The sequence below is a fragment of the Theropithecus gelada genome, chromosome 12 (genome assembly GCF_003255815.1).
Source record: "Theropithecus gelada isolate Dixy chromosome 12, Tgel_1.0, whole genome shotgun sequence".
Taxonomy (NCBI): domain Eukaryota; kingdom Metazoa; phylum Chordata; class Mammalia; order Primates; family Cercopithecidae; genus Theropithecus; species Theropithecus gelada.
The window spans coordinates 11,080,233-11,108,177 of NC_037680.1; the positions used below are offsets into that span (position 1 = coordinate 11,080,233).

Below are 27,945 nucleotides of genomic sequence, written 5' to 3' on the forward strand. Positions count from 1 at the left end.
TCTACTTCTTCTGGCTATAACTGGTAAAGGCAAGTCCCATTTTCCTTTGTCAGGAAATTCATATTCATGTGATATTTATCACAAGAGATTTGCATTTTAATACAGGACTCTCAGACGGGGAGGTGGATGTAGCTAAACATAGAGGAAATAAGTGAAATGGAAGAATTATAGATGATGTCAGAATCAGAGAGGAGGGGAAGGGAGGCTGGCCATGTGATCTCCCCTCAGGTTGTCTGGTAATCAATTTCCAAGTTTGCTGCAGCAAAAGCATCAAGAGATGAGGTTCCATAAGATATTCTTTGAGAAAGAGGCTGTCCTCTGGCAGAGCCAATACGGGTGACCTTCTAAGGCACCCAGAGGAAAAGAGGCAATTGATACTGTATCTAGAGCCATCTTTAGGGTGAAGATCCAGATTCAATTCAGTGGTAATGAGTCATGACAATGTCTTGCTGGTTTTTGGAATTTATAACCCTACAGGTGACAGCGGCCCTCAAAACACCATTTATCTTTCTAATAGTGTTGACTATACTCTCACTGCCCCTACACCTCCCCAAAACATCTTAATTTCTCTGCTGAAAAGCTGACAAGGAAATGAAAACTTAACAAAAAAGTGAACTCCACTTCATGAATGTTTTATCATCGTCATAAGTTTATATATGGGTTGGGTGCTGCGGCTCACACCTGTAATCCTAGCACTTTGGGAAGCCGAGGGGGGTGGATCACTTGAGTTCAAAAGTTCAAGGCCAGCCTAGGTAACATGACGAAACCCTGTCTCTACAAAAAGAAAATACAACAATTCGCCAGGTGTGGTGGCTTGTGCCTGTAGTCTCAGCTACTTGAGAGGCTGAGGTGAGAGGATCACTTGAGCCTGGGAGTTGGAGGTTGCAGTGAGCCGAGATCGCACCACTGCACTCCAGCCTGAGCAACAGAGCTGGACCCTGTCTCAAAATAAAAAAGTTTGTAGATGAAGCCAAATTATCACAGGATGTATTTTTGAAAAGCGAGAGTTATAAAACATTAGATCAAAATGGATGAAATAGGTTGTAGTGTTTCTTACACATACATGTAAAAAATTCAGTCTCGGCCGGGGGTAGTGGCTCACGCCTGTAATCCCAGCACTTTGGTAAGCCAAGGCGGGCGGGTTACGAGGTCAGGAGATCAAGACTATCCTGGCTAACATGGTGAAACGCCATCTCTACTGAAAAATACAAAAAAATTAGCTGGGCGTGGTGGTGGGCACCTGTAGCTACTCAGGAGGCTGAGGCAGGAGAATGGTGTGAACCCAGGAGGCAGAGCTTGCAGTGAGCCGAGATCGCGCCACTGAACTCCAGCCTGGGCGACACAGCAAGACTCTGTCTCAAAAAAAAAAAAATTTTTTTTTCAGTCTCACAAAGACATGTTACTTTTATCTAGAGGATCAGGGTTGTCGTGAATGGTTTCTTATTTGTCATAGCTTAATGTGCATTCAAATACAGGTGGCAATCCTTAAAGAAAATTAAACATGATGTGATTTGTAAATCAAATAGGAGGACTATGAGAATGATAAACTTTCAGGTTGTTAATATGAAAAGTTTTTGAAAAGTTTTTATCCTGGATACTAAAAAAAATTAAGAAGACATCATAAAGGTCATTAAATGGCATTGCATAGCACAGCTGATTTAAAAATAAGATATGCTAATGTATGTATTGATAGTAGAATAAATGGAAACTAGCAATAATGCAAAATAAGTGAGTCTATCCTGGGATTTGTCACTTCTTGGTTTATCAGTATTAATAATAAAGTGTAATTTTAAAATAAAGTGATTCCTTCAGCAGATAGTACACAATACCCTGCAGCTGAAGAATGGAAAACAGATTAGTTCCATGACAATTATCTTGGCTTATCATCCCTTTAGCAGGGCCCCTCTACTTGTTTCAAACCTTTCTATTTGTATGTGAAATCTACTGCCTGGGAAATTAAAACAAATGTTATAATTCAACCCAGCAAGCTCTGTCCAATAGGAATTCAAGGTGAAATGTGGCTCACTGTCCCAGCCCTCCAGGAGCCCACCCTAGAGAGGACACTTGTTTTCTTTTAGAGCTTAATTCTTAGATACAGGAAATGAAGAATTCACAAGATTTCACTTTGGGAGATTTTATGATACAGCATTCCTTTGTTGGTTTCATTGTCACCTGCCCCAGGTAACTCATGAAGTCTTATGAGAATTGCCTCTTATTCTTCAAGAAAGATTACTATATATCTTCTGCTATGAAATTAGCCCCAGTGCTGAGATACACAAACTCGCTACCCAAACTCAACTCACCCTGACCTGAGATGAATAGGGGCTTCCAAAGTCTTTCTCTGAACCAACTTGTCAGCATCCTCACAGATGCCTCATGAATGCTCAAGGGGATACAGGGGAGAGAGGGGAACTGTGAAAAGTTTCTGTGGGCAGACTTAGATAATGATAAACGGTAATGATGACAGTTATTTTTATATCGCCAAAATAGATCCCACTTCATTTACTATTTTCTATCGCTGTACCCTTTCTCTGCACTCTTCCCGGTGCAGTGGTACAAGTGGGGCTTCAAGGGAAAAGCAGGCCCCTTTATGAATGGCTGGCTGGGGGAGAAGCTTGGCTATATGTGGATTAGCAGCTCATTGCAACATGATTCATCTCAGTCGGTTATGTGCAGAGAACAGCTGGCAGCAGGTACCCGAAGAGTTGCAGAGAGAAGTTAAAAGGGACTGTTGCCTGCTGAGAAGGCAGAGGAATTGCTTTAAGGACTCCCTGAAGCACAGCCTGCAGCCAGTGGAGGGGCATGGGCAGGGAGGCCGAGAAACAGCAGCGGCTGACAGCCCAGCTGACAGGCAGTTAGAGAAAACAGAAATCCGCCATTCAGAGCAAAGGTTTGGGGCCCAAATTTGAGTCTAAAAGGTGGAATGCCAAATGGTAACAAGCTCTTGGAGAGCCCCAAAGGAGAGGCTGTATGAAAGAAATAGCACCACCCTTCAAGCCCCTTAATGCAATGTCAGAGATGAAATGCACCAGTACAGAAGGAAACCTCGGCCAATGGGAACAAGGCCTCGTGGAAGCCTCGGCTTCTGAGATGACTACAGAGCCAGGTACAACGCTCCACCTCTTCTCTTGCCTTTCCCCAACACCTCCACTTTGGTAGGTAGGTAGCAGCCCATGGACACAAGTAAATCAGGTCTAAAGCCTAAAACACCAAAAGATTAATACGTGGTGTTTGGCTGATTCACTATGACTAATTCGTTCTGTGGAAGGAAAGAAAAATTCAAATAAATTCAAAGAGGTCTGTGCCACAGTGAATTTTTCCTACGGTAACTCAGAAGCAACGAAGATCCAGAGAAATGTTTAAAAAAAGAAACACGATGAGGAAGAAGGATAAGACCCACCCCTCACCACCCCCATCCTGTCCCATCCAGGGATGAGAAGAAGTAAAGAACCTGGTGAACTGGTGAGGCCTGAGGGCCAGTGATGAAGGAAATCCTCCAGAAGCCTAGGAACAAAATGTCATTTAGGTCTCACAGTCTGCAATGAATACATCCTTATTTTCGCATTCTAAGGCTTTGACATCTGGAACCTTGCTGATCCTGGAGGGGCCGAACCTTCAAGGTTAACCAATTCCTAGAGACAGTGAACAGCTCACTTGTGAGCAAGTTTTGCAAATGCAAGTCAACCCAGAGCCCACACCACCTCCAATCAGCTCTCTGTCAGGGTCTCACACGAAGGGCCCCTGTGCCCCACAGCCTGCTGAAATCATTCAAATTGCCAACTCTGGACCTGTTGTCCCTGCCTCGCTTGCTGTTCCTTCCCACAGAAACCACAGTAAGGACCCCTGCCTGCAGATTCTGCAGTTTCCCCTTTGTCCCTTCCTCTGTCTCCAGACAGACCCTGAGCTTCACCTTGCAGGCCCCTCAGGGCGTGGCATGCCTCTCCTTTTGAAATCTGTGAGAATCATAACTATCTTTTCAGTGGCCCTCATCTCCTAAGCTATCGGCTTTGCCATACCTAAATAAAGTAAAAGCTGTATTTAAAAACACAGCTCCCAAACCATCTGTCACTCACTAAAAAAGATCCACTCTGATAACTCATTGAAAACTGTCATTTTGTAACAGGTGAAAATGGAATAAAGAAATTAATGTTTAGGCTGGGTTGGGCACAGTCGTTCATGCCTGTAATCCCAGCACTTTGGGAGGCCGAGGCGGGCAGATCACTTGAGGTTAGGAGTTCGAGACCAGCCTGGCTAACACAGTGAAACCCCATCTCTACCAAAAATACAAAAATTAGTCAGGCATAGTGGTGGGCACCTGTAATCCCATTACTCAGGAGGCTGAGGCAGGAGAATCGTTGGAAACTGAGAAGGGGAGGTTGCAGCGAGCCGAGATCGTGCCACTGCATTCCAGCCTGGGCAACAGGGTGAAACGCCATTTCAAAACAACAAAAAAGAAAAAGAATTTAATCTGTTCACTACACCTTTACTCCTAGATTGTATCTTACTAAAAATATTTCTGACAAATGTCTCTGTTTTAAAATTGTGAACTGAACTAGTTTTAAGATCAACATGAGGATCAGATAAATGTGTTTTTATACTTTTCTCCAAGAACATATTATCAGTGAATTTACTGAATTTACATCTGGATGGCATCAAGAGGTTTCAATGTTATATAATTGTTATAACATTATTATTCTTCAGTATATGATTATTAAGTCTGTTGTAATAATTACATGGTGAGGAGCATGGCTTAGATTCTGTATGATATCCATGAAGCTCTTATACCTTTGCAAGGAGGCCCCTGGGATCAGTTTTCAGACGCTGAGGATGGGGTAAGGTCATAAATGGGGTGTGCAATCAAGAATTTACATTCATCTCAGGAAATACCCAGACACCGCTTTTGGGGAAGAAGGAAAAAGGCTGTTTGTTTTCTTATTTGTCTTTCATAAAACTAGACTGCAGGGAGATTTTTTGGTGATCTGGATTTCTGAGGACCCATTTGATCGTATGAACTTAGAAACACCTGCACATCATATGCTATTTGCCCGCAGTTGCTTCTCATTTTAAGCTGAAATTACCCACAGAGTTACCTCCCCCAAGTTACTACACTGTATGGGAGGCAGTCTCCTCCAAATGAATTCCGGATCATCTTAGTATTTTATGAGATTACCAAAACCAATTTGACTTGGCCCCAGGAACCTAAGAAGCAAACAAAAACAAAAACAAAACAAAACAAAACAGAAACAGAAAAAAAAAAACCCGGTATCACAAGAAAAGGTACTTTTCCTGTTTCTAAGAAAGGCCTTGTGGATATGACTACAAATGAGATGAAGGTAAGGGAAAAAAGACTCTATCTTGGGAAAAACGATGCAAAATTTCCCAACTGCTCATGTTCCCCCTCTGTTCTTAAAAATATTTCTTCTTGACTTTGCTGGGTTGAGATGCTGTCCTTTCAGAACAAACCACAGACACGTGTTACAAGCTGTCTCTTCTTTAGAAACACAGCAGAACCTGCTTTCTAGAGGAGCCCCCGTCCGCCGTGACAGCCGAGCAGCAGCACTTACTGACTCTGAAAGGGAGGCTGAGCCTGCCCTGGGTGTGCTGTACTAAGGCGTCCCAATTCCAAAGGCAAAAATGCTATTAAGCAGCCAAGGATGTTTACATCTAGAAAGTTCAATTCACACATTAAAACAAAGATGTATATTAGATACTTCCGAAACGGGAGTAATTACCAAAACTAAGACTGTAGAGACTCTTACACCATGACAGCCGGTGTTTGTAATCTCTCCTCCCACATCCACATCTTAAATCTCTGGTCCTTTAGAGGACTTGGGTCACACTGCTTTGGTTATAAAGTAAAACTATATTTCCCACTCCCTAAGCAGTGAGGCTCTAGGGTTGGAGCTCATTTGAGTGCTAACGAATTAGATCACCCTCAAAAGGTTGCTATCAGAAATCAGACTACCTGGATATTTTACAGCATTTCATAGTTTCAGGGTGACCGTGGTACTGACTCAGCATGTCAAGCCAATACCTATATAACGAGGGCATTTTTCTGGACCCCATTCTAGAGCCACAATTTTTTCCCCCAAGGCTATGTAACATTTTCTCCTGGCAAACTATTAGAGTTAATAGAATGCTGTGGTTCTGTTCTGGGGACGGCTCATCAATCATACTGCTTTTTGAATCACAGCTTGTGTAATTTTTATTCATGACACTTCGGTAAGTTACTTAGAAGCATCACATCTAAAACAACCCAGGGACTCACTAAACAAAAAAACAAACAAACAAGATTTGGGGTTTTGTTTTCCAATTCTACTCATGATATACTAGGCTTTAACTTACTTTGCAGAGTAAGGATTAAAATGCTTAATTGGCTGTCACTAAGCAAACCGAGTCCTTTTGATGAATCAAGCCAGCCAGCTTTCAGTCTCTGACATCAAAATTTATGCTCTGTGAAAAAAAACAAGGCCATGGCTACATAACATTAAACCAACACACAATTAACAACACTTTGTTCTAATTATCTCTGGGCACATTTAATGTTGCCCCTATAGTTCATTTTTCTTCTTTGATAGCTCTTAGAATATTTATGGAGATTAGTCCTTGATGCATTGGCCTTCTCTGAGATCTGGGGTTTACTTACAAGCCCCCACACAAATCTGAGCCGGGCAAAGTAACATATTTATGCAGATTAATTCTTGATATATTGGCTTTTTCTATCATCTGAGGTGTTTCTAACAAGCTTCTACCTAAATCTGGCCCTGGCAATGCAGGGCAGTCACAGACCCCCTCACACCTTGGCTTACCTCACACTGAGAATGTTTTTCTTTCCCTCAGCAGTTGGTCATAACTGATAAAAGGTTATGTCTTGATTGAACAAGCTTCCAGGAGTTGGGAGGCCAAAAGGGCTGCTGTAAAACAGCAATGGAGATGCTAACAAAAGCCAAGGTAAGAGGAACTTTCAGCTGCCTATTACTAAGAAACCTAAATTGCAGACAAGTACAGCTTCCTCACATCAATAGTGAGAGACAGGCCAAAAGAAAACGAGCACTGATCAAAGGCTTTTGATGATGGTAGAACTTCAATTTATGGAATGCACGTATTTTTCTACTGAGTTTCTTCTGAAGTCACTGGGGGCATTCATTTTAAAGTCATAAATATTCTCTCCATAGCTCAGGATGGTTTGCAGCATCACTTGGCGTGTTTGCTTGGGCATGTGATTTGATGCTCTATAGATGGGCTGAAGCACCACGAGGAGCTTCAGTGTGGAAAGTGAAGGGGCTATTAGTTAAGAACACCTTTAAACTGACTAGAGGCTTGCCAACGCAACTGCATGAGTTTTAAACATAAACGTTGTTAGCTCTTAATATGGATGTGTTGGATAGATAGGTAGTTCCATGTACTACCTATCCATCCAAAGAGTGTGAACAAGCTAACTAACCCATGGTGAGGATTAAATACATGGCACTTACACATATAAACAGGCTGAGCCATTCGGCCTTATCTCTGGCCATAGGTGCCCCAGTCCCAGACAGGTCCATGTTCTGAGGGCTCCTTGAGGCTGTTTCAGGCTTTTCTGCTTTTGTCTGGGCAATTCCCTCACTCTTTATTTTACCATCTTTGCCTGTAGAACTGGCATAAAGCCTCAAAGAATCACAGTTCAAATGCCACTTCTTTATCTTTTTGCTTTCTCCAAAACTAATTCAGTTAGATACTTCTGTCTTGGTGCTCCACTGAGCCTTGAACATACCTTACATTTTTCTAAAATTTTAATGTGCTTTATCTTTATTACCTTAATTAATTAGCATATTTTTAACTACTATATTTTTGTCTTCCTTCCAACAATGGCAGAAAAGATGCTCTGTATCTCTTTGTAACTCCAGCATCCAGCAGTAGGCCAGGCCTAGAAATGCCAAAGGAGGGAGAGGAAGGTATGGGAGAGAGAAGAGAGACAGTCAGACAGAGAAAGAGAGAGAGAGAGAGAGAGAGAGAGAAGAGAAAAAGAAAGACAATATGGCACAGAAGGGAATAAAAAGACAGTATCTAAGCAGTAACATTATTTCTGGGTGGTATTAAAGTAATTCTGACATTTTAATAACTAAAACACAAGAATTTTGCCAAATCTTTGATGGAACTGATGGAACTGCTGGTTGAAATGCTCTACCCTCCAGAGGCCAAGAGGTGGGCCTACAACTGAAACCAAGCCAATGAGATCCCTCTCTCTGGAGTGTAGGAGCTTTGATGGGATGACTAGGAAAGAGACCTGGCTTTTGCACGGTGCTGCTGATTTGGTGCCATCACATGGAAAAGGCCTGCCTGAGAGGGGAACTAGCTCAAATTAAAGCAGAGCTGAGAGCTGGAGAAAGGTTTCTGACATTGTCTGAACCCTTGCATTCATCATGGCTTGTTACAGCTGATTGTCCAGTTATATAACCATCCTTCCTTTCGGTTAAGTCAGTCTGAGTAGTGTCTCCATGACTTGCAACTGAAAGAGTAATCACAAATAGAGAACCTTGAAAGAAGAGTAAGATTTCCCGCATTAGAAAGTTTTCCCAAGATTTTAGATCTTTGAAATTGTTTCAGCAGCCCATGGACCCTCTCAATATTGCGTCCTATACTGAGTGACAATGGTGGCCCCTTGGAGTGTGTGGGTTGGGTACTCTTTGCCTAACTGTGCTGCCTCCATCAGCTTCATTTCTGAGATTCTTGATTTTGGTTCTTAAATAAGAACTCTAACTGTCAATGGGCATGACTGCTTTAAAAGAGAATGGTATGCTTTAAATATTCTATCACAATATATGTGTATAAAGACTTAGGCACCAGGATGCTCATAAGAACATTGTAATAGTGAAAGACTGTGAACGAGCTAAGTAGCCAATAGTGGGGATTAAATAAATGGTGCTCAGTATCCATTGGATAAATTTCTACATAGCCATTGCATCATATTTTTGAAAAGTATTGAATAATGTAGAGAAACAGTTTTGATATACTGCATGCAACAGCAGGTTACTTAACTGTATGCAGTGATATTTCATGATATCCTAATTTGATTAGGTACAACAATAACAAAAAGACTAGAAATATACATGCTGAAATGCCAATTGCAAGCATTTCTGATTAGTGTAATTGCAATTATTTTCTTATGATTTTTCCAATTTTCTGTAATGTGACTATTTACTACTTTTATAATCAGAAAATTGCTAGTACAAAGTTACACAATGACATAAAATGGAATTTTTTTAAAAAACTTCAAGCCCCCTTACCAAAGAGTAGCTTTTGTCTCAAATCCCAGCTTAGTGATGTTGCTAGGTGACCCACAGGTAGATGTAAAACAATCAAGAGAAAGATAAATGCCAGATACTCTAAGAGAGGGATGTCTGGTGTTACCTGTCAGCAAACTGTCATAGAATCTAAAGATTAGAAGGCAACAATTATGAATTTCTATTCAGAATACCACTGGCATGCTGCCTTATAACTTTTTAATTTCTTTTACATTGTCTTAAGATAGGAGAGGATAAAAGTAAGAAGAACAAGGTAAGAACTTAAAGCCAATTAGAAAGGGAAAGAAAATAACCCGTTCCTCTCACTAGCAAGGAGACAAAGTCAAACTTGGATATAACTGTGGTCATGTCAGGGGAGCCCTCAAAGGTGACATGAAGCCACTGAAGGACACTTTGGATGATGACCTTTCCCCAGGCTTTCAGGCTTATGGCACTGGGCATATGTGGGAAGGGCCTCTGGATCTAAGTCTGAAGAGCCAGGGAAAGTTCTACGTAAGAGGAGGCAGGGGCACAGAAAGGTTAGATTACAAGTTGGTTAAGATCAGCTTCATCCATGTCTCTGAAAGGACATGAACTCATTCTTTTTTATGGCTCCATAGTATTCCATGGTGTATATGTGCCACATTTTATTTATCCAGTTTATCGTTGATGGGCATTTGGGTTGGTTCCAACTCTTTGCTATTGTGAATAGTGCTGCAGTAAACATACATGTGCATGTGTCTTTATAGTAGAATGATTTATAATCTTTTGGGTATATCCCCAGTAATGGGATTGCTGGGTCATACAGTATTTCTGCTTCTAGATCCTTGAGGAATCACCACACTGTCTTCCACAATGGTTGAACTAATACACACTCCCACCAACAGTGTAAAGGCATTCCTATTTCTCACATCCTTGCCAGTATCTGTTGTTTCCTGACTTTTTAATGATCGCCATTCTAACTGGCTTGAGATGATATCTCATTGTGGTTTTGATATGCATTTCTCTGATGACCAGTGATGATGAGCTTTTTTTTCAAATGTTTTTTGGCCACATAAGATCAATGAAAGCAGAGAGTAGAATGGTGGTTACAGAGACTATGGGAGTGCAAGAATGCAGAGAGCATGGTCAAAGGGTACAAAATCTGTTGATAATAGAGTATTATACATCTCAAAATTGCTAAGAGTCCATTTCAAACCTTCTCACCACAAAATATGTTAAGTATGAGGTGATGGATATGTTAACTAGCTTGATGTAATTATTACATGTTGTATTATGAATCGTAACATCACTTTGCATGCCATAAATGTATCTAACTATAAATTACCAATTTATAATTTTTAAAAAGACCAGTGAAAGCTTGTTGAGTTCAGTACAGAACTGGACCTAAGTTGTTTTGGTAGCTTTAAATATCACTCTAAAAGCAGTTTCTGTGGTTCTCAATCCTGGTTGTGCATCTGAATAATCCACAGAGGTTTAAAAAATACAGATGGTCAGTTTCCATTGTAGATTTAAAGAGCTGGGATTTCCTGGGTTACATTCTAGACATCTGAGTTTTTAAAAAACTCTATTTCTTCTCTGGTTTCATCCCCCTAGCCTGCTTGCACATCTCATTCTTGCATTCCTACTTCTCTCTCCTGCATCATTGATTTCATCCTCTCCACTAGACCAAGGCCATTGGTACACTAACATGCCATACCATCAGCTGCCTTTTGAAGAGTTTCTGTTGTACCCTGTCTCTCCTCAGTTTTGACCCTCTCCATGTCTGACCCATTTCAGACCTGTCTATACATGTCTCCACATGTTTTCCTCCCTGCCCACTCCCATCAGAAACTGTTGTTACCCCGGTCATAGCTGACCATGCCTTGCCAGAGTCGAGGACGGATACTGTGCTCCATCTTGCTTGTGCTGTTAGCAGCACTCGACAAGGATACCCTTGGAGCACTTTCTTCTTTAGGCTCCTACAACACTTCACCTTCCATTTTCCTCCCACCACACCAGATACTCTCCCCAGTCTCAGGTGCTGGCGCCTCTTCCTCTGCCAGACCTCAAAAAAATGGGGAACCTCTGAACTCTGTCCTCTGCCCCCTTCTTGTCCATTTACAGTTACTTCTGATGGGACTTTAGTTAGTCCCATGAGGCTGAGTGTCATCTGTATGCTGATGACCCTCAAATCCATATCTCTAACCGTGACCTGAACTTTGTATTTCCACCTGCCTATAGAACATCACCACTTGAATGCTTAATAGGCATGTCAACTTAACATGGGCAAAAACCAACAGACAATTGCATGTTAATTTTGCTAAGTCACCTTTCGTTCAAGGCTTGCCTCTCTCAGGAATTTGGTACAACCTCACTCTCAGTTGCTAAAACCAAAAAACTAGAGGTTATCCTTGACTTCTCACTTTTCCTTATATTCCACATCCAATTGATCTGTATTTCCTAATCTTACTTCTGAAATATATTCTTTGACCATTTCTTACTAGCATAGTCTAGTAGAGCCATACATTGGGAGTTCAAATTCTGACTCTCTCACTGGCTACATGACCTTGGGCAAAATATCCAACTTTTTTGGGGAGCTCAGTTTCCTCATCTGTAAAATGGGGATAATAGTGATAACTACTGTTGGGAGTCAGGAAACAGTATCCCCAAATGGAAGCCTCAGAAGCGAAAGTTTTTCTCTGACCTCTTGTCCTCCTGTCTCCCAGCTCCATTCTCCCCCAGTCTAGCCATAGAAACTAGAATCCCTCTTCTCCCAGGCAGGCCAAAGAAACCATAAAGCTAGTCATTAAACCTAAAAAAAAGTACTCTAATTTTCCTTCTGCTTTTCTATGTAAAATCTGGCCATAAGGAAATTATCTGATCTGGCTTGTTTGCTACAGATCATAAGACCCCTATTCTAGAGGAGGTTTGGCCCCCCACTCAGAAGGAAAGAATGCTGCAAGCAGAGGCCAAGAAGAATCTAGACAGGCAGGCCTCACAGGGTTTCCCCACTGTCTATTACCATTACATCATTCTCTTCTTTCTACATGGCTCTCTATACTCTGTTGAACATAAGCATAAAAATGGACAATTTCTCCTGCATCTTTGAGTCACCATTCTGAAGGCTCCTATGTATACACATTGAAAATAAATGTGTATGCCTTTTCTCCTATCAATCAGTTGGCCTCATGTCAGCGATTTTCTGTGAACCTTTAGGGAGCTAAGGGCTCCCGTTGGTCCCTATACTACCCTATCCCACAGGGTTATGACGATGGAAATAACATATATAAACATAATGGTAATCAGAACAGTGTTTGGGACATAGTAAGTCCTATAGGAAGGCTTGCCAACATGTTTATTATTCCCATTACCTCCAGTCCAATGAAATTAATATGGTATGATTATCATTCCCTATTAGTCCTAGGCACCTACCCTAGACCAGTCTACTAATATTGTTTGTCTGAATCTAAAAACAAACAAAAAAATACCTTCTACCTGGTCTCCCTGCCCCTCCTATGTCCCACTATTAGCCCACAAAGCAGAAGAATTTGTCTTCATAAATGAGAAGTCACATCACTGCTCCTTCCCAGTTCAAAAGTCTCTAAATGGCTTCCTTTTACATTTAGATCACTTTCAGAGTCTTTATTGTGACCATGGCCTATATGGCTTAAGCGTGTCTGGCCCTTGTCTACCTCTCTGAACTCATCTTCTTCCGTTTTTAAATTTTGTACCTTGTGTCCCGGGACACACTTCTTATTTCTGTTCCTTGCACTTGCCAAGCTTTCCAGCATCTTCAGGTGGCCTTTCACCTTTGCAGCTGCCTCCTCTTGGAATGGTCTGCCTCGATCTTCACACAGCTGTCTCCTTTTTATTATTTATATTATACCCAAATGGCTGATGTCAGAGGTCTTCTGAAGTAAATACCTCTCCTACCCCTAGTTCGCACTTTCTCTACTACTACCTCAACCAACTTTTCTTACTTACAGGCATATAGTTGCCTATTTGTTTACTTACTTATTATTTGATAGGTATATGCGTCCTGTGTCTGCCCACTGGGGTGGGGACCAAGAAAACTAATCTAATCCCTGTGCAAAGAACAGTGTTTAGCCCATAGAATATATTTAATATATATCTATCAACTACGAGTTCTACATGTAATTGCGATGCACAGCCAGGTATGTCTATTTTAAACTACCTAATTTTAAATAGGAATTACTGATTAACGAAATGCTTATGCACAACACTTTAATTGTCATCCTTTCATGGAAAGGTATAATTGAGCAGAAAAACCTGTTATTCGCCTTAACACATTTAATTGCCATATTTTTCTGCACAAAATAAATCATTCCTATAAGTGGCCAAGTTCTTTTAACCTTGAGGCTATCTAGCTAAGTCAGCAGCACATGCTTTTAGGCTTAGGACTCTCAGGTGGTGGCGGGCCTGTTCTCCCCATGGTTAGAAGCTGAGAATCAGAGATGCAGTGGGAGTTGGGAGTGAGTCAAGGGAACGTCCAGCTTCACTTTTAGTCAGGTGTGCAGTTGGTCCCTGAGTGGAGAGAAGGGCCCCGTGGGAGTGTCAGGAGCAGGGACTGCAGACAAACAAATCATGTCTTTCAAGGAACATGCCACAAGCAAATCTGGGACCCGAGTGGGGCAAATGCCCAGGAGTGGAGAACAGGGAAGACTCCAGATGAAGCCAGTGAATACTAGAAGGCAGGTCTGGGAAGATTCCTTGAATCAGTGGCCTCTGGTGGCATGGGAGAAAGGAGTGATCCTTTCATAGAAGGGACCTGAGACATGGCAGTGCTGTTGAGAATGGTGAGCTTTGTTCTAAGTAAGCAGTCTCTGAAACAGCAGCCTTGAAAACCCAAAGTTTCAAAAAACATAGAAAATGCTACATTCAGGCACCAAGAAGTTACATAAAATGTGCAAGTGGCATCCAGATTGCCCATGTGTGCCCTATGACACCAATATACACCAAATGATTTCTCCTCCAGGCACCAGGATCCTAAACACAAATTAGAATTTAAGCTCAGAGGAAGTAGTGAGGGTAAACGGTCTACTCTTCACCGTGAAGAGCTGGCAACAGCTGAAACCGATGCACTCAGTACAGAAAATAAGGCTGACGAGAGAAAGAGAGAGTGTGTATAATTATAATTTTTATACGTTTGACTGTTGGCACTGGAGGTGTTTTTAGGAAGGTAAAGGTCTTAATTAGCACAATATTTTGCCGAGCATGGGGATGGTATGGAATGAGCCCATGACATGGCATGCAGAGATCTAGACAGCTCCGCAAATTAAAAGACAGACAGAACCTGGCTGTGGGAGAAGGTTACTGAGGGAGAGGAGAGTAAGTGGGACAGAGCTGGCCATGTTCTAAGGCGGGATCTGGAAACTGAGGAGAAAGGCTACTGAGAAATACCCTGCAACCAAAGGACTGAGAGGAAACAGAACTATCAAAAGACAGAGTTGAAGGCCCTTAGCCTCCAGAATGTTTTGCCATAACCCCGTATCCTTCCTAGGTTGGATTTGAGAAAAATCAAGTAAAGGGGGCGCTGTTTCACAGGTGGTTGGTGCGTGTAGAAGAAACAGGAATTGATTGATGAATATGAGTAGGAACTTGCCCCAGAAATGGTGACAAGAGGGAATAATCCAGTGGTTGTGGCTGGGGGTGTTTTGCTTAGACAATATTAACTCAATTTTCTCAGTCAAGGGCTCCTCAAGTTGTTTTTGAATATCATTGTCACAGTAATAAAGAACGTAATATAGAAGTCATATCTGTATTTCATTTTCTACACCTTCTTGGAACCTGTTGAGGGAGGAGGAAAAAGAAGACTGCTTTCCACCACCCTGAAAATCATTCCTTTCTGTGATCTACAACACCAGGGGCCAAGAGATTAGGGTATACAAATATGGTCATTGCAAAAACACGCTGATGGGGTGCTGGTGGTATATTGGTGAGCCTAGCTGCCTTCCAAAAACACACTGATGGAAAATATTCTCTGTTTTTTTTTTTTAAATCTTGTATATCAAATTTTGCCAAAGTAATTTTTGACATATTATAATTAATTCCCTTGCAATTTTCCAAGGGAGCATTTCGTTAAAGCATAAAAATCCACACGGGGTCTGTGACCAGCTCTGACTGCAGTCTGTCAAAATCAGTTCTCTATTTTCCCACAACGATGTTTAACTCATGCAAAGATACTAGACACTGAGAATATGGAGAAAATATTTTAAAATAAAAAAAGTAGCATATAAAATTCATATGAAAATTGAATTACATGTATGACAAAAAGACATCTATATATTATATAAGAAGACATATTTAGATATATTTACAAACATATATTTGTATTTCTTATTTTACATACTTTGTTATAAAATGAAATAATGTTCAAGTAGAAGATAGTAAGATGTGAAGGCAAGGAGAAAGTTCATTTAATATTGAACAATGAATTTTAGGAAACAAGCAGAGACACTACAACTATAGGAAATTTAAAAAATAAAATAGTTTTATGAAAGAAAATAGTGGGGCTTAATGGCACTTACAGATATTATCTATTGCATTCAACTAATGCTGGAATCAAGAGCTGTTGCCTGAAATGTAAAGAACTCTCTGTAAGGAAAAAAGATACTGCTTCTCTTTTACTCACTACAGTTTAAGAAACATTTGCTGCCAAATACATTTTTTTTTATCATACTTTATGTTCTAGGGTACATGTGCACAATGTGCAGGTTTGTTACATATGTATACATGTGCCATGTTGGTGTGCTGCACCCATTAACTTGTCATTTATATTAGGTATATCTCCTAATGCTATCCCTCCCTTCTCCCCCCACCCCACAACAGGCCCTGGTGTGTGATGTTCCCCTTCCTGTGTCCAAGTGTTCTCATTGTTCAATTCCCACTTATGAGTGAGAACATGCGGTGTTTGGTTTCCTGTTCTTGAGATAGTTTGCTGACAATGATGGTTTCCAGCTGCATCCATGTCCCTACAAAGGACACAAACTCATCCTTTTTTATGGCTGCATAGTATTCCATGGTGTGTATGTGCCACATTTTCTTAACCCAGTTTGTCATTGATGGACATTTGGGTTGGTTCCAAGTCTTTGCTATTGTGAATAGTGCCACAATAAACATACGTATGCATGTGTCTTTATAGCAGCATGATTTATAATCCTTTGGGTATATCCCCAGTAATGGGATGGCTGGGTCAAATGATATTTCTAATTCTAGATCCTTGAGGAATTGCCACACTGTCTTCCACAATGGTTGAACTAGTTTACAGTCCCACCAATAGTGTAAAAGTGTTCCTATTTCTCCACATCCTCTCCAGCACCTGTTGTTTCCTGACTTTTTAATGATCACTATTCTAACTGGTGTGGAAATGCATTTTTTAAAGACCTCTTAGCTTAATGAAGTAAAACGTCCTTTTCATTTTTGTCTCTAACAACGCCATGAACTAAGATTAATTTTCTCTGTAGTCATAAACAAAAACTAATGATTTATGTACATGGTTCTCTGGGAGTAAGAAATGGTAATATCGACTCTTTCCTATTGTGAATCTATTTAATTCAACCTCAAGACAAAGCTATGAGTTTCTTAAAACTCAAATAGGAACCTCAGTTTCCCTTGAGAAGGCTTTCCTATCTTTTATAGTGACTATCTTCATAAAATGACAAAAGAATGAGAACCCTTGAGGAGACAAGGCTGATTCCCAGCTCTTTGCCAAGAGGGAGTTACTAGTGATTACTTTAGTTGATATTTCTTCTGCTCTGTGTTTGAAGCTACTGGCTTACCTGTCTGCCTTTCGTCACACCTGTGTGGAGTAGCCAAACTCTTTCATTCACAGTCCTTATATTATTATTCATTGTGCCCAGATAAGTAGGAACAAAGTTAAGGAAAAGGAGTCGGTTTGGTGTGGATGAATAAAAGAGACTATGCACCAGGCATCATTTAAAAAATAATTACTCATGTAATCCTCATTACTTCCCTGTAAAGCTAGTTACTATTACTGTCCCCATGCTTTCAGCTGAGGGAACAGAGGCATGGGGAGCCTAAGTAACGCTGATGGTTTCAAAGCTAGAAAGTAGTTGAACAGGGATTCAAACGAAATCCCAAGAACTGGGCTTCAAAGTGCATCATCTCACCATTCTGCTTTATTATCACCGAGGAAATTAGTGTAAAATGGATATGCTCATTACAGACAATGTGGTAGATCCGAGGTAGCACTGCAGAAACCAAGCATAGAAAACAAGACCCCTCCAGGTCTTCTTTTTTTTTTTTTCTTTTTTTTTGAGTGCGTCACCCAGGCTAGAGTGCAGTGGCACACAATCTGCTCACTGCAAGCTCCGCCTCCCAGGTGCACGCCATTCTCTTGCCTCAGCCTCCGTACTAGCTGGGACTACAGGCACCCACCACCACGCCCAGCTAATTTTTTGTATTTTTAGTAGAGATGGGGTTTCATCGTGTTAGCCAGGATAGTCTCGATCTCCTGACCTCGTGATCCGCCTGCCTCGGCCTCTCAAAGTGCTAGGATTACAGGCGTGAGCCACCGTGCCCGGCCTCCAGGTCTTATTCCTTTATGCTAGTAGAGTTTTCAGGATTCTGTAGACTGTATGGTAGAACTGTTTTTGGATGCTGGGTGAAGGCCCTTTATAAGCTTATCGAAGGGAGGTAAGTGAACTCATAGAAAAAGAAAATCTTTGCTGAGTCTTTAAGCATGCAACATTTCAATCAAGAACTAGTAACTGGAATGGTCTTTCATGACTGCTGTAAAATTCATGAATTAACACTTGAAATCATGTCAAATGCCACCAAGTAACAGACTAGTGTCATCATATACTGATCTGGAGGTATCTGGAGAATGTCAGTGCTCCAAAAATCTCCTTAAGTCTCCTTAGCCAGTTTCAGTTCCACTGTTAGATGCTTTACACGTTTAATTCCTGCATATTTTTTTAAAGACATGACTATACTGCTTAACATCTCTCTGTGTGTGTCCAATCATCTTTACATACTATTAAATATTTTGCTTAGTCATTCATTCATTCATTCATTCATTCTACCAGTTACTCGCGAAAACAAAGTAAAATATCACATAGCCCCTTACCTCAAGGAGCTTGCAATTTTAGGAATTAATCCAGTTTGAGGGCTGAATTTAAGTTAAAATCAATTACTGCCCTATGTACTCCTTTTAAAACAATATAAGGTCAAGACCCTTTCAGTGCTAACTTTTTGTTCATCGTAGGCAAATCTCAGTAGGAAATGATAGATCGTATTAGTGTGGGGGAACTGAAAAGGGAAGATTTATACTCACTGAAAACCAGTGCCAATAAAAGAAGCAGAACACTTATTTTTCTTGAAGAGTGTAAAAATTGCTTCATTTCTTACCTCCAGAGCTTTCAATCTCTCTAATAGCAATTTGGTCTTTTCTTTCCCCTCATCTGTACTGCTGCTTTCACTCCTCGAATCCTCATCAACCACCATGTGAAGATCTTCCAAAGCTTCCTTATGTTTTCTCTCTTCCTCTGACAGTTTTTCCTGAAGCAAGAAAGAATTACTGTTTTCAATAATCTCCACTGAAAAATAAGCATGAGTGGGAGGCTAAAAAGGCTGGAATCCTTCTCCTGCATGTGCATTCTTCTGGGGCTGGGAATTTGCTAAACAAATTCTGAGAGGGGTTTATTTTTTAAAATGTAGATATTTTTACTGAACCCTGGAAGGACAAAGCCATTGGGTCGCCATCTTTGAATGCAGATGTCCTTTGCACAGGTGGAAAAGTGACTGAGCCAGCAAAGCCACAGGTGGGGTCATGTGGTTAATCCAATTTTATCTGCACAATGAAACTCAACTGTATGGTAAATTGCTGAAAAATAGGTCAATGTTGATACTTTGATTTGTGAAAGGCATAGCTCCTCAAGATAGGATCATTAAAGTCACTGGACATGTAGCCACTTAATTAAAAGAATATAAAATATCACAAAATACTGAAATAAGAGTGATTTCAGAATTCAAAGCTCATACCTATTAGTTCTTTCAGCTCAATAATGACACAACTTTTAAGGATCCCTTAGTCCCTTTCTGTAACACTGTTCAGTGTTCGTACTATGGCCTTGAGGCAGACATAAAACGTTATTTTGTCTTGACTCAATGTTGGAAGCCCCTCACTCAACCTTATCCCTGGAAGCTTTTTGAAAGTTGAGAAGTATTAAGTTAAGCCTCATGAATGGCTCTCATTTTCAAGGGAAAAAGAAGTATCAAGAGATAACCATATTAAAAAATAAACACACATCTATTTTATGCATGGAGAGACTCTTGCTCCCCACAACCAGGTGACATCCTTCCATTACACTATTTAATTCTAAACGCAATGCTGCAGAAATCTTTGCTTTAGTGTAGCTTGTTATCAACCATCTGAACAAAACTGGATTATCAGTGGTAAGAGACTTCTCTATATTTTAGTACTAAGCTAAGATCTATTTGCAAATACAGAAGCACAAAAGATATCATTGTTACCCTTAAGGAGCTCATACAATCTACTTAGAAAAGAAGAACACAAGAAGAAGAAGAAAAAAAAACCACAGCATTTTCAAACTGTGTCCATCAAGGTGCTTTGAAAGTTCCAAAAATATTTAAGTGATGAAAACAAATTACAAAGTATGTAAAAATATGTCTTAATGTATATGTATATATTTATACACACATATATATCAGTGTATATGTGTGTATATATAAATCACTTTAGACCACAAAGTCAGTGAATTCATCCATGTGAACTTGTTATGCACAGATTTCAGGATCTAATTCCTCCTGTCATCTCTGTATATGTAAATGCGCAACTGATTAGAAAGGTTGTAGTTCTTTAGGAAATCAGACCTAAGCATGCCTAACTGTATACCATGCGCAGGTGTGAGTTCAGCTCAGATAAATGACAGGCAAGTTTAAGATGTACATCCACAGGCCAGGAAACAAGTCCAGGTTATGGAAGCAATTTTATAGCTTTGAATTTTTAGGGTTTGGCCACCTGTCAGACTTACATTTCCATGATAAAAAAGATGACGTTTGTATATATTGTTCCTAAACAAAGAGGTAGTTTTACTTCTCTTTTGTAGTTTGGGATGACTGTAAATAAACACTAACCTAGGTTTATGAAGCAAGCTGTTTTAAAATTATCTTCATTTGACTTTTCTGTAGTTTTTCATTCAACTCAGCATATTCCACTTATATTTTACACATATACATATGTATATACATACACATACATATATCCACACATACAAATAAATACACATATACACAGTCACACATTCCTTAGGAGATTTCATCATTGTGTAAACATCATAGAGTGTATTTACACAAACCTAGATGGGACAGCCTACTATACACCCAGGCTATATGGTACCTAGGTTAGAATCCTATATACTGTGTTACTCTACTGAATACTGTAAGCAACTGTAACACAATGGCAAGTATTTGTGTATCTAAACATATCTAAACATAGAAAAGGTACAGTAAAATCATGGTATAATCTTAAGAGACCAGCATCACACATGTGGCCTGTCACTGACCCACATCTTTATGAGGTGCATGACTCTGTGTGTGTGTGTGTGTGTATGTGTGTGTCTGTAGAAGTATCCTGTAATAATCAGAGCTCAATAGCTAATTAAAACAAAGAAAAGCCACTGGGGTGGTAAATGAAAAGCCAAAAGACTTCGGAATGTGGCAGCCAGATTTCAGGTCTACCATTTATTTAGTAGTTTGGCAAATGATCTTAGACAAACTTCTTCTTCTCTTATTATTATTATTTTTTTAAATGGAGACTTGCTCTATCACCCAGGCTGGAGTGCAACGGCATGATCTCGGCTCACTGCAACCTCCACATCCCAGGTTCAAGCGAATATCCTGTCTCAGCCTCCCGAGTAGCTGGGATTACAGGCGCCTGCCACCATGGCCAAATAGTTTTTGTATTTTTAGTAGAGACAGGCTTTCACCAGGTTGGCCAGGCTGGTCTTGAACTCCTGACCTCAGGTGATCCACCCACCTCGGCCTCCCAAAGTGCTGGGATTACAGGCCTGAGCCACCGCACCTAGCCTTGGACAAACTTTAATTTCAATAAGTCTTGATGTCTTTGTCTCCTAAACTCCTAAATGAGGCTAATGCCAACATATATATACTCACACACCATATAGTGAATTCTTGTTATTCACAGTAGTTATGTTCTCTAAAATTTTCATGAACAGGACACCGACTTAGGAAATGTGAAATTATTGTTCCTAGGGGAAATACAGAGTTAGGTTCCTGTGAGCCTCTGGTCACATTTTCATTAACCAGCCATTATATAATCCTGTTTTATGTGTATTTCTATTTAAAGACACCTTACATTTAACATATACTATTGATTCATTGACATTGACCTAACAGCCAACAGCACCGTAACTCATGCCTGAAGGAAGCTTATCTAACACACAGGTATTTTATCTGTAGGGCACATCACAGTCTACGTGTGGTTAGGAACACCAGACAGAGCTTCAACACTACACTCAGGGCCGTTTCAGTGAAATCACCAACAAAAAGCACAAAATACAAAAAACGTACCACTAAATAGACCACAAACAGGACACTAGTTTATTGCATGAAAGCTAAAACAACAAGGCACAGTGCTGCCTTGCTCCATCTCAGCCAGTAACGTGAACCTTGGGTGACTAATTTTTCACCATTCCACGTTATATTCACAAATGACCACAAAAGTGACACAAGTATTGATTTTCGGGTCGCAAATAAATTTCTGTGAGTAGAAAATTTGCAAATGCAGAATTTGCAAATAATGAGGAGCCACTGCCCTACCCTTCAAACACACACACACACACACACACACACACACACACACACACACTTTCTCTCTCTCTCTCTCTCTCTCTTAAAGTGCCTAGATACAGTGCCCAGGTATTATGATGTAGAAATAGTTAAAGACAATATGGATTATATATGAGTATTTAGATTACATAAAATGTAAGGGTCACTTTCCATAATTTGAAGAAAGGGCAGTCAATGAAAGCTGTGAGACATGATTCCATGGAAACTGAATGTGACTCATACTCTAACACAGTGATACAACTTAAATAGTTAGAGAGGCATAGGGTGGGTGTTTGGTCAAAGAGAAAATTTTAAAAGGCTCCTAGTCAAGAGTAAGTTTTGTCCTTGCAGGTTTACAAGGAAATCAGTTTGATTATAATAGAGAAAAATTTTTTGAGACAATAGTTGAGTAATAAGATTGGGGAGAAACAGAGGGAGAGAGGATGCTTAGAAATTAGACAAAAATTCAGACACAATTTATTCATTTGTTCATCCAACAAATGTTTTGTTAAACACTGATGACTGGAATTTGCTGATCTAGGGCCTGGAGTGTGGAAAACAAGACAAAATTCCTATATTCCATGAAATTATATTCTAATGTTGGGAAACATGACAAACTCCAAATCAAATCTGTAAGTAATGTAATGTATTAATAGCTGGTGGTAAATGCTATGAAGAAAATAACACCATGTGATGGAGAGTGGTATGGTTAGGGGCAATGTTAGATGTCCTAACAACAGAGTGAGGCTGAGTGAGGAGGTGGCCATTACAGCAAAGGCCAAACAATGAGGAGGAAGTAGGTGGGCAGTGGTTTGGGGAACAGCATTCCCAGCAGAAGGACTAGCAAAGCAAATACTCATGGCCGGGCCAGGCCTGCCTTACTGGCCAGCTGAGGGAGGGTCTGTGGTGGAGCATAGCGACTACAAGAGGAAGGCTAGCAGGAAATGAGATCAGAAAGAGAGCTGGACCATAGAAGGTCTTGCGAGGCACAGGAAGAAGTTGGGATTTTATTCCAAGTGCACTAAAGAGGAACTGAAGTCTAGAGGTAGAGGAGTGGTAGGTTCTGATTTACATTTTAGAAACATCATCCTGACTGTTGCTGTGGAGAATGGGCTGTGGAAGGAAGGAGCTAGGAGACTAGTTGGAAAGTCTTTATACAGAAGGAAATGAAAATCACGAATATGTTGAAGGTCAGGACTTACCAAAAGCAGTTCTTATGGTGGTTCAGAATCTACCACGGACAATGGCTCAGATGCCCTGAATTCAGTGCTCAGATTTTACAATTCTGGAACTTTCTGGGCAAATCATTCCAACTGTTTAGGCCTCAGTTTCCCCCAGGGATAAAGTGATGAGTTGGACTCAATGTCTCTTCCAGGGTTAAAGTTCTAAGAATTCAATTACTCAAGATACAGTTTTCAGAAAGAAAACATTGTCAAGGCACTCAGTGGTAGCAGAAATGACAAGAGAACAGAAAAAAGTCCCTCTACATTTTGTAATAAGAAGGTTGTTAGTGGTAACTTGAGAGCTATTTGACTAAAGTGTGACAATGGTACCCAAATTGTCAGTGGTTAAGCAAAAAGTAGAAAGGGAGAAAATAGAGGCAATTTTCTCAGATGCTCATTTGAAAGTTTGGCAGGGAAGGAAATCTAAAGAACTGTGGCTGAAGGGCATTGTGGAGGCAAGTGGAAACCTTTTTCAAGATACAAAAAAATGAGGTTGTTTGAAGAACTAAAGAGAAGAGGGAGCACGAGAGAGAGTAGCAAAGGTGGGAATGTACGAAGAGATTTCTAAAGCCAAGAAGGCGGGGGATGACGGGCACTGGTAGAGGAGCCAAAGTTTGGAAAATACAGTTTCCTGTAAAATATCACTTACTTACTTACTTATTTATTTATTTTGACACAGAGTCTCCCTCTGTCACCCAGGCTGGGGTGCAGTGGTGTGATCTCAGCTCACTGCAACCTCCGCCTCCCGGGTTCAGGTGATTCTCCTGCCTCAGCCTCCTGAGTAGCTCGGATTACAAGCATGTGCTACCACACCAGGCTGATTTTTGTGTATTTAGTAAAGATGGGGTTTCACCATATTAGCCAGGCTGGTCTGTAACTCCTGACCTCAGGTGATCCACCCACCTCAGCCTCCCAAAGTGCTGGATTACAGGCATGAGCCATACTGCGCCCGTCCCCCTGTAAAATATATCACTTACAGTTCAATTTCTCAGTTAGCATTTCTAAATCATTCGTGTCTAGCCTAAATTCTTAGAGAATAAGGATTTGAGTACAAGTAGCTCATTTGGGAGATGCAGGAAACACCAGTAGGGAGGTAGAGAAGTGACTCAAGGAAGGGAAGAATTATCTCACCCCAGGGTGAGAGAGCTGAGGTGTTGGTGCCCCAACCATGGAGGAATCATTAGTTGAGGCCAGTTCTTGGGGCATTCATTTCCCGGCTCTTCCAGCCTGCTGGAGGCAGTGAGGCTTTGTGTAGTTCTCACGTAAAAGTGTTCTCTGACACAGATCCTGGCAGCTGGAAGTCACGGGGCCACTTTGAATGGTTCTGGGGTGTAGGGACTGCCAATGTGCTCATGACAAAGAGGCTTCAAAGCCGCTCTGACGTAATGCCACCCAGGACCAAAAGCCACGTCCGCATGCTGCTCACAGACTAGTCACTGACCTAAAGGCATACTTGCCTGTGCTCTACATGATAAAATGCCCTGATGCAAATCCAGAAGGTGGGGTTCTCTCTTGTTAATCATTTAAGATTAACCTTTCATTTCCTTAATCATTTACCAATGAGAGTATTAGAGTATAATGTAACATTGGGAAAGAGAGAAAATGGAAGGGACATATTTAGAGTAAGTGAATGAGCAAAAGAAACAAACAGGTGGAGAGACAGAAGTAGAGGGAAGACCTGAGAGAGCGGAGAGAAATGTGGCTATATCCTGTTCACAGATCACCATAGTCCATTTTAGATAGAATAGCAGTTGGATGTATCTTACACTCATAAAAACATGACAGTATTTTAAAAAATCAAGTATATGGATTCTATCCAAAAATAAATAACTCACTTTAACCAGAAAAAAAATAGAAATTTTAGGTCCTTTGCCAATTAAGAATCTGAGATATACACAGTGAAAAGGGTATAAGAGAGAGAGTCAACAATGTGTAGTGCTAAATACTGTGTATTCGTCTTATGAACCTCTTCGAGGGAAATAAGAAAAATAAACCAAGCCCACTCACGAGGATGCCAAAGTTGAAGAGAATAAGTTGATTTTAGAGGTGACCTGTTTTCATTTTTATGGCGTTTCATCAAGAGTGAATTCTATAAAAGTGAGGCTACCATACAAACAACTTTCACTCCCCACATATTTCATATATGATTGAGACCATAAGCTTGTTTGCCTCAACAAATACCAGCTAGGACTCAGAAAGCTAAAGATTTAGGAGCTCAGTTTGCATCGAAGGGTTTAAATTAAATTTCACCTTGTTGGTACATAAAGCAATCCTTAGAGCTGTAAGTTTCTCTAAGTGTTAGGTAACCAGGGGAATGATTCACATTTGGGGGAGCACTCATCTTTTGTTCTCAAGCAGTCAACACCATCAGGCCTACGTAAAATAACATCAGTCAACACAAAGCTCTGGAATGCATCAACTGAACTCAGACGGCATCCCAGGAAGCCCGGTTAGTCCCAAGAGAGGGCAGCACGGCTCTTCATGGATGGCCAGCTGCTCCTCAGTCTATACCCTTCTCCAAAATGTGTCAATGTGACTTCTTCATCTTCTAGTCACTGGCTTTCCCCATTCCAGGACACAGGAGGACTCAATCAATGTTCCATAAGGTTATTCTGTAATTCATTAATCAAGCTATTCCTTTAATATTTGCTGAGCAGTTCCTATATGCTAGGCACTGAGGAAGATGCCAGGCATACAAAAGTGAATAAAAACACGTGTGGCCCCTGTTCTCATGGAGCTTACAGTCTTGCAGAAGATAGCGATTAATCAAAATATCAGGAGCAAACATAAAAGAGCACTGTAGTGTGTGCTGTGAGGAAGAGTCTGAAGGTGCTTTGAGAACAGATTTAATAGAGTGATATAAATGAGAGGTTGGGAGAGGTTTTCCCGATTGAGGTGAGATCCGAAGGCACAGTGAGAGTTAACCAGGAAATAACCATGATATGAGAAGAGGGGAGGGCAACTGAGAAGTCCAAAAGTAGGCCATGGTTTCTGGGGAGGGAGATGAGGCTGGATGGGCAGATGGGGCGGCCACTTGTCAAGGAGTTTTGTCTTTACCCTCAGGAAAATGAGAGGCCATTGAATGGAACGCCACTGACTACTTTCAAGTATGGTAGCAGTGAGGGTAACATGGTCAGATTTGAGTTCTGAAATCTCTCTCATACAGCGTGAATGGGTTGGGGAAGTTAACACATGTCAGAAAAACAAGATGCTGCTGCAATAGGCTAAGCAGGAGATGAAAGAACCGTTGTTAAAACAACAGTCCCACAAAATGAGAACCCACAGTTCGTAAGGCGGTCCGCAATTCTAATTCTTTAGTATGCACTTCCTCTAATAGTGACAACCAGCATTTCCTTATTTCAATGTTTCTCAGAGAGTGGGTCATCAGCCACCAGCATCAGAGTTGACAGGGGCTGGGGGAGGAGAAGAAATGCTGCTTGTTTAAAATGCAGATTCCTTGGTGCACTCTGGCCCTAGTGACTCACAATACCTGGGAGTGGGGCCAGGAATCTTTCATTTCAGAGAACACTACAGGTAATTCTAATCCAAGATTAAGTGCCTCTGGACAAAGATACTTGAGCATAGAACATAAATCACTTTTACTTTAGATAAGCCTTTGAGGTGGCACATTTGATTTAATTTCTACTATTAATAAGTAAAATGAGCAGATAATTAATCATCCAAAGCAACATTCACTGGAGAGTAAGAGTGGGTGTGGCTATTAATAGTACACTGGAACAGTAGGTGTAACCAAACAAACTGATACACATTTACCTATAGCTTGCTAACCCTCCTTCAGTAATAGATGTCCTATGCAAACTACTCTACCTTCGAGTGATGAGAGACCCCTCAAAATTTATATTTGAGTTCTGAGACTCTAGGGCCCACTATGTTATGACTGTTCCTTTTCATAGAAGCAGATGGCATTAACAGCCTATAACTACTTTCAGTGGCTTCTAGAGCAAAGGGCATTGAGGCTCCAAGAGACAGGTTCTATGTTTGCAACAATGAAGGGAAACATATGCCTACAACTCTCTTGCTTAGAAAGCCTTAGTAATTTAGGCTGGGCGTGGTGGCTCACACCTGTAATTCCAGCACTTTGGAAGGCTGAAGCAGGTGGATCATGAGGTCAAGAGATCAAGACTATCCTGGCCACCATGGTGAAATTCTGTCTCTACTAAAAAAATACAAAAATTGGCCAGGCATTGTGGCTCACGCCTGTAATCCCAGCACTTTGGGAGGCTGAGGCGGGTGGATCACGAGGTCCAGAGATCGAGACCATCCTGGCCAACATGCTGAAATCCCGTCTCTACTAAAAAAACACAAAAATTAGCTGGGTATGGTGGCATGTGCCTGTAGTCCCAGCTACTTGGGAGGCTGAGGTGGGAGAATCACCTGAACCTGGGAGGTGGAGGTTGCAATGAGCCAGTATTGCACCACTGCACTCCAGCCTGGTGATACAGCGAGAGTCCATCTCAAAAAAAAAAAAAAAAAAAAAAAAGCCTTAGTAATTTAAAACCAATGCCTGCTTGCCCCTTATTTTAATTAAATAGAGAAATCTGCCCATCAGCATCCCAGATGAGGTAGAAGAGTAGCAATTTGTTGTCACAATAGGCTCACAATTT

The 27,945-nt window shown here is 40.8% G+C and overlaps 1 protein-coding gene across 3 annotated transcripts in view; it reads right to left on the bottom strand.

Annotated features, from left to right (window-relative positions):
* Window positions 1–27,945, bottom strand: part of NCKAP5 (NCK associated protein 5) — an 835,293-nt gene that overhangs the window by 277,738 nt on the left and 529,610 nt on the right. For all 3 annotated transcript variants that reach the window (XM_025404545.1, XM_025404546.1, XM_025404544.1), the window contains exon 6: window positions 18,636–18,785. In XM_025404545.1, the coding sequence (XP_025260330.1) occupies window positions 18,636–18,785 (150 nt within the window). The remainder of the gene's footprint in view (window positions 1–18,635; window positions 18,786–27,945) is intronic.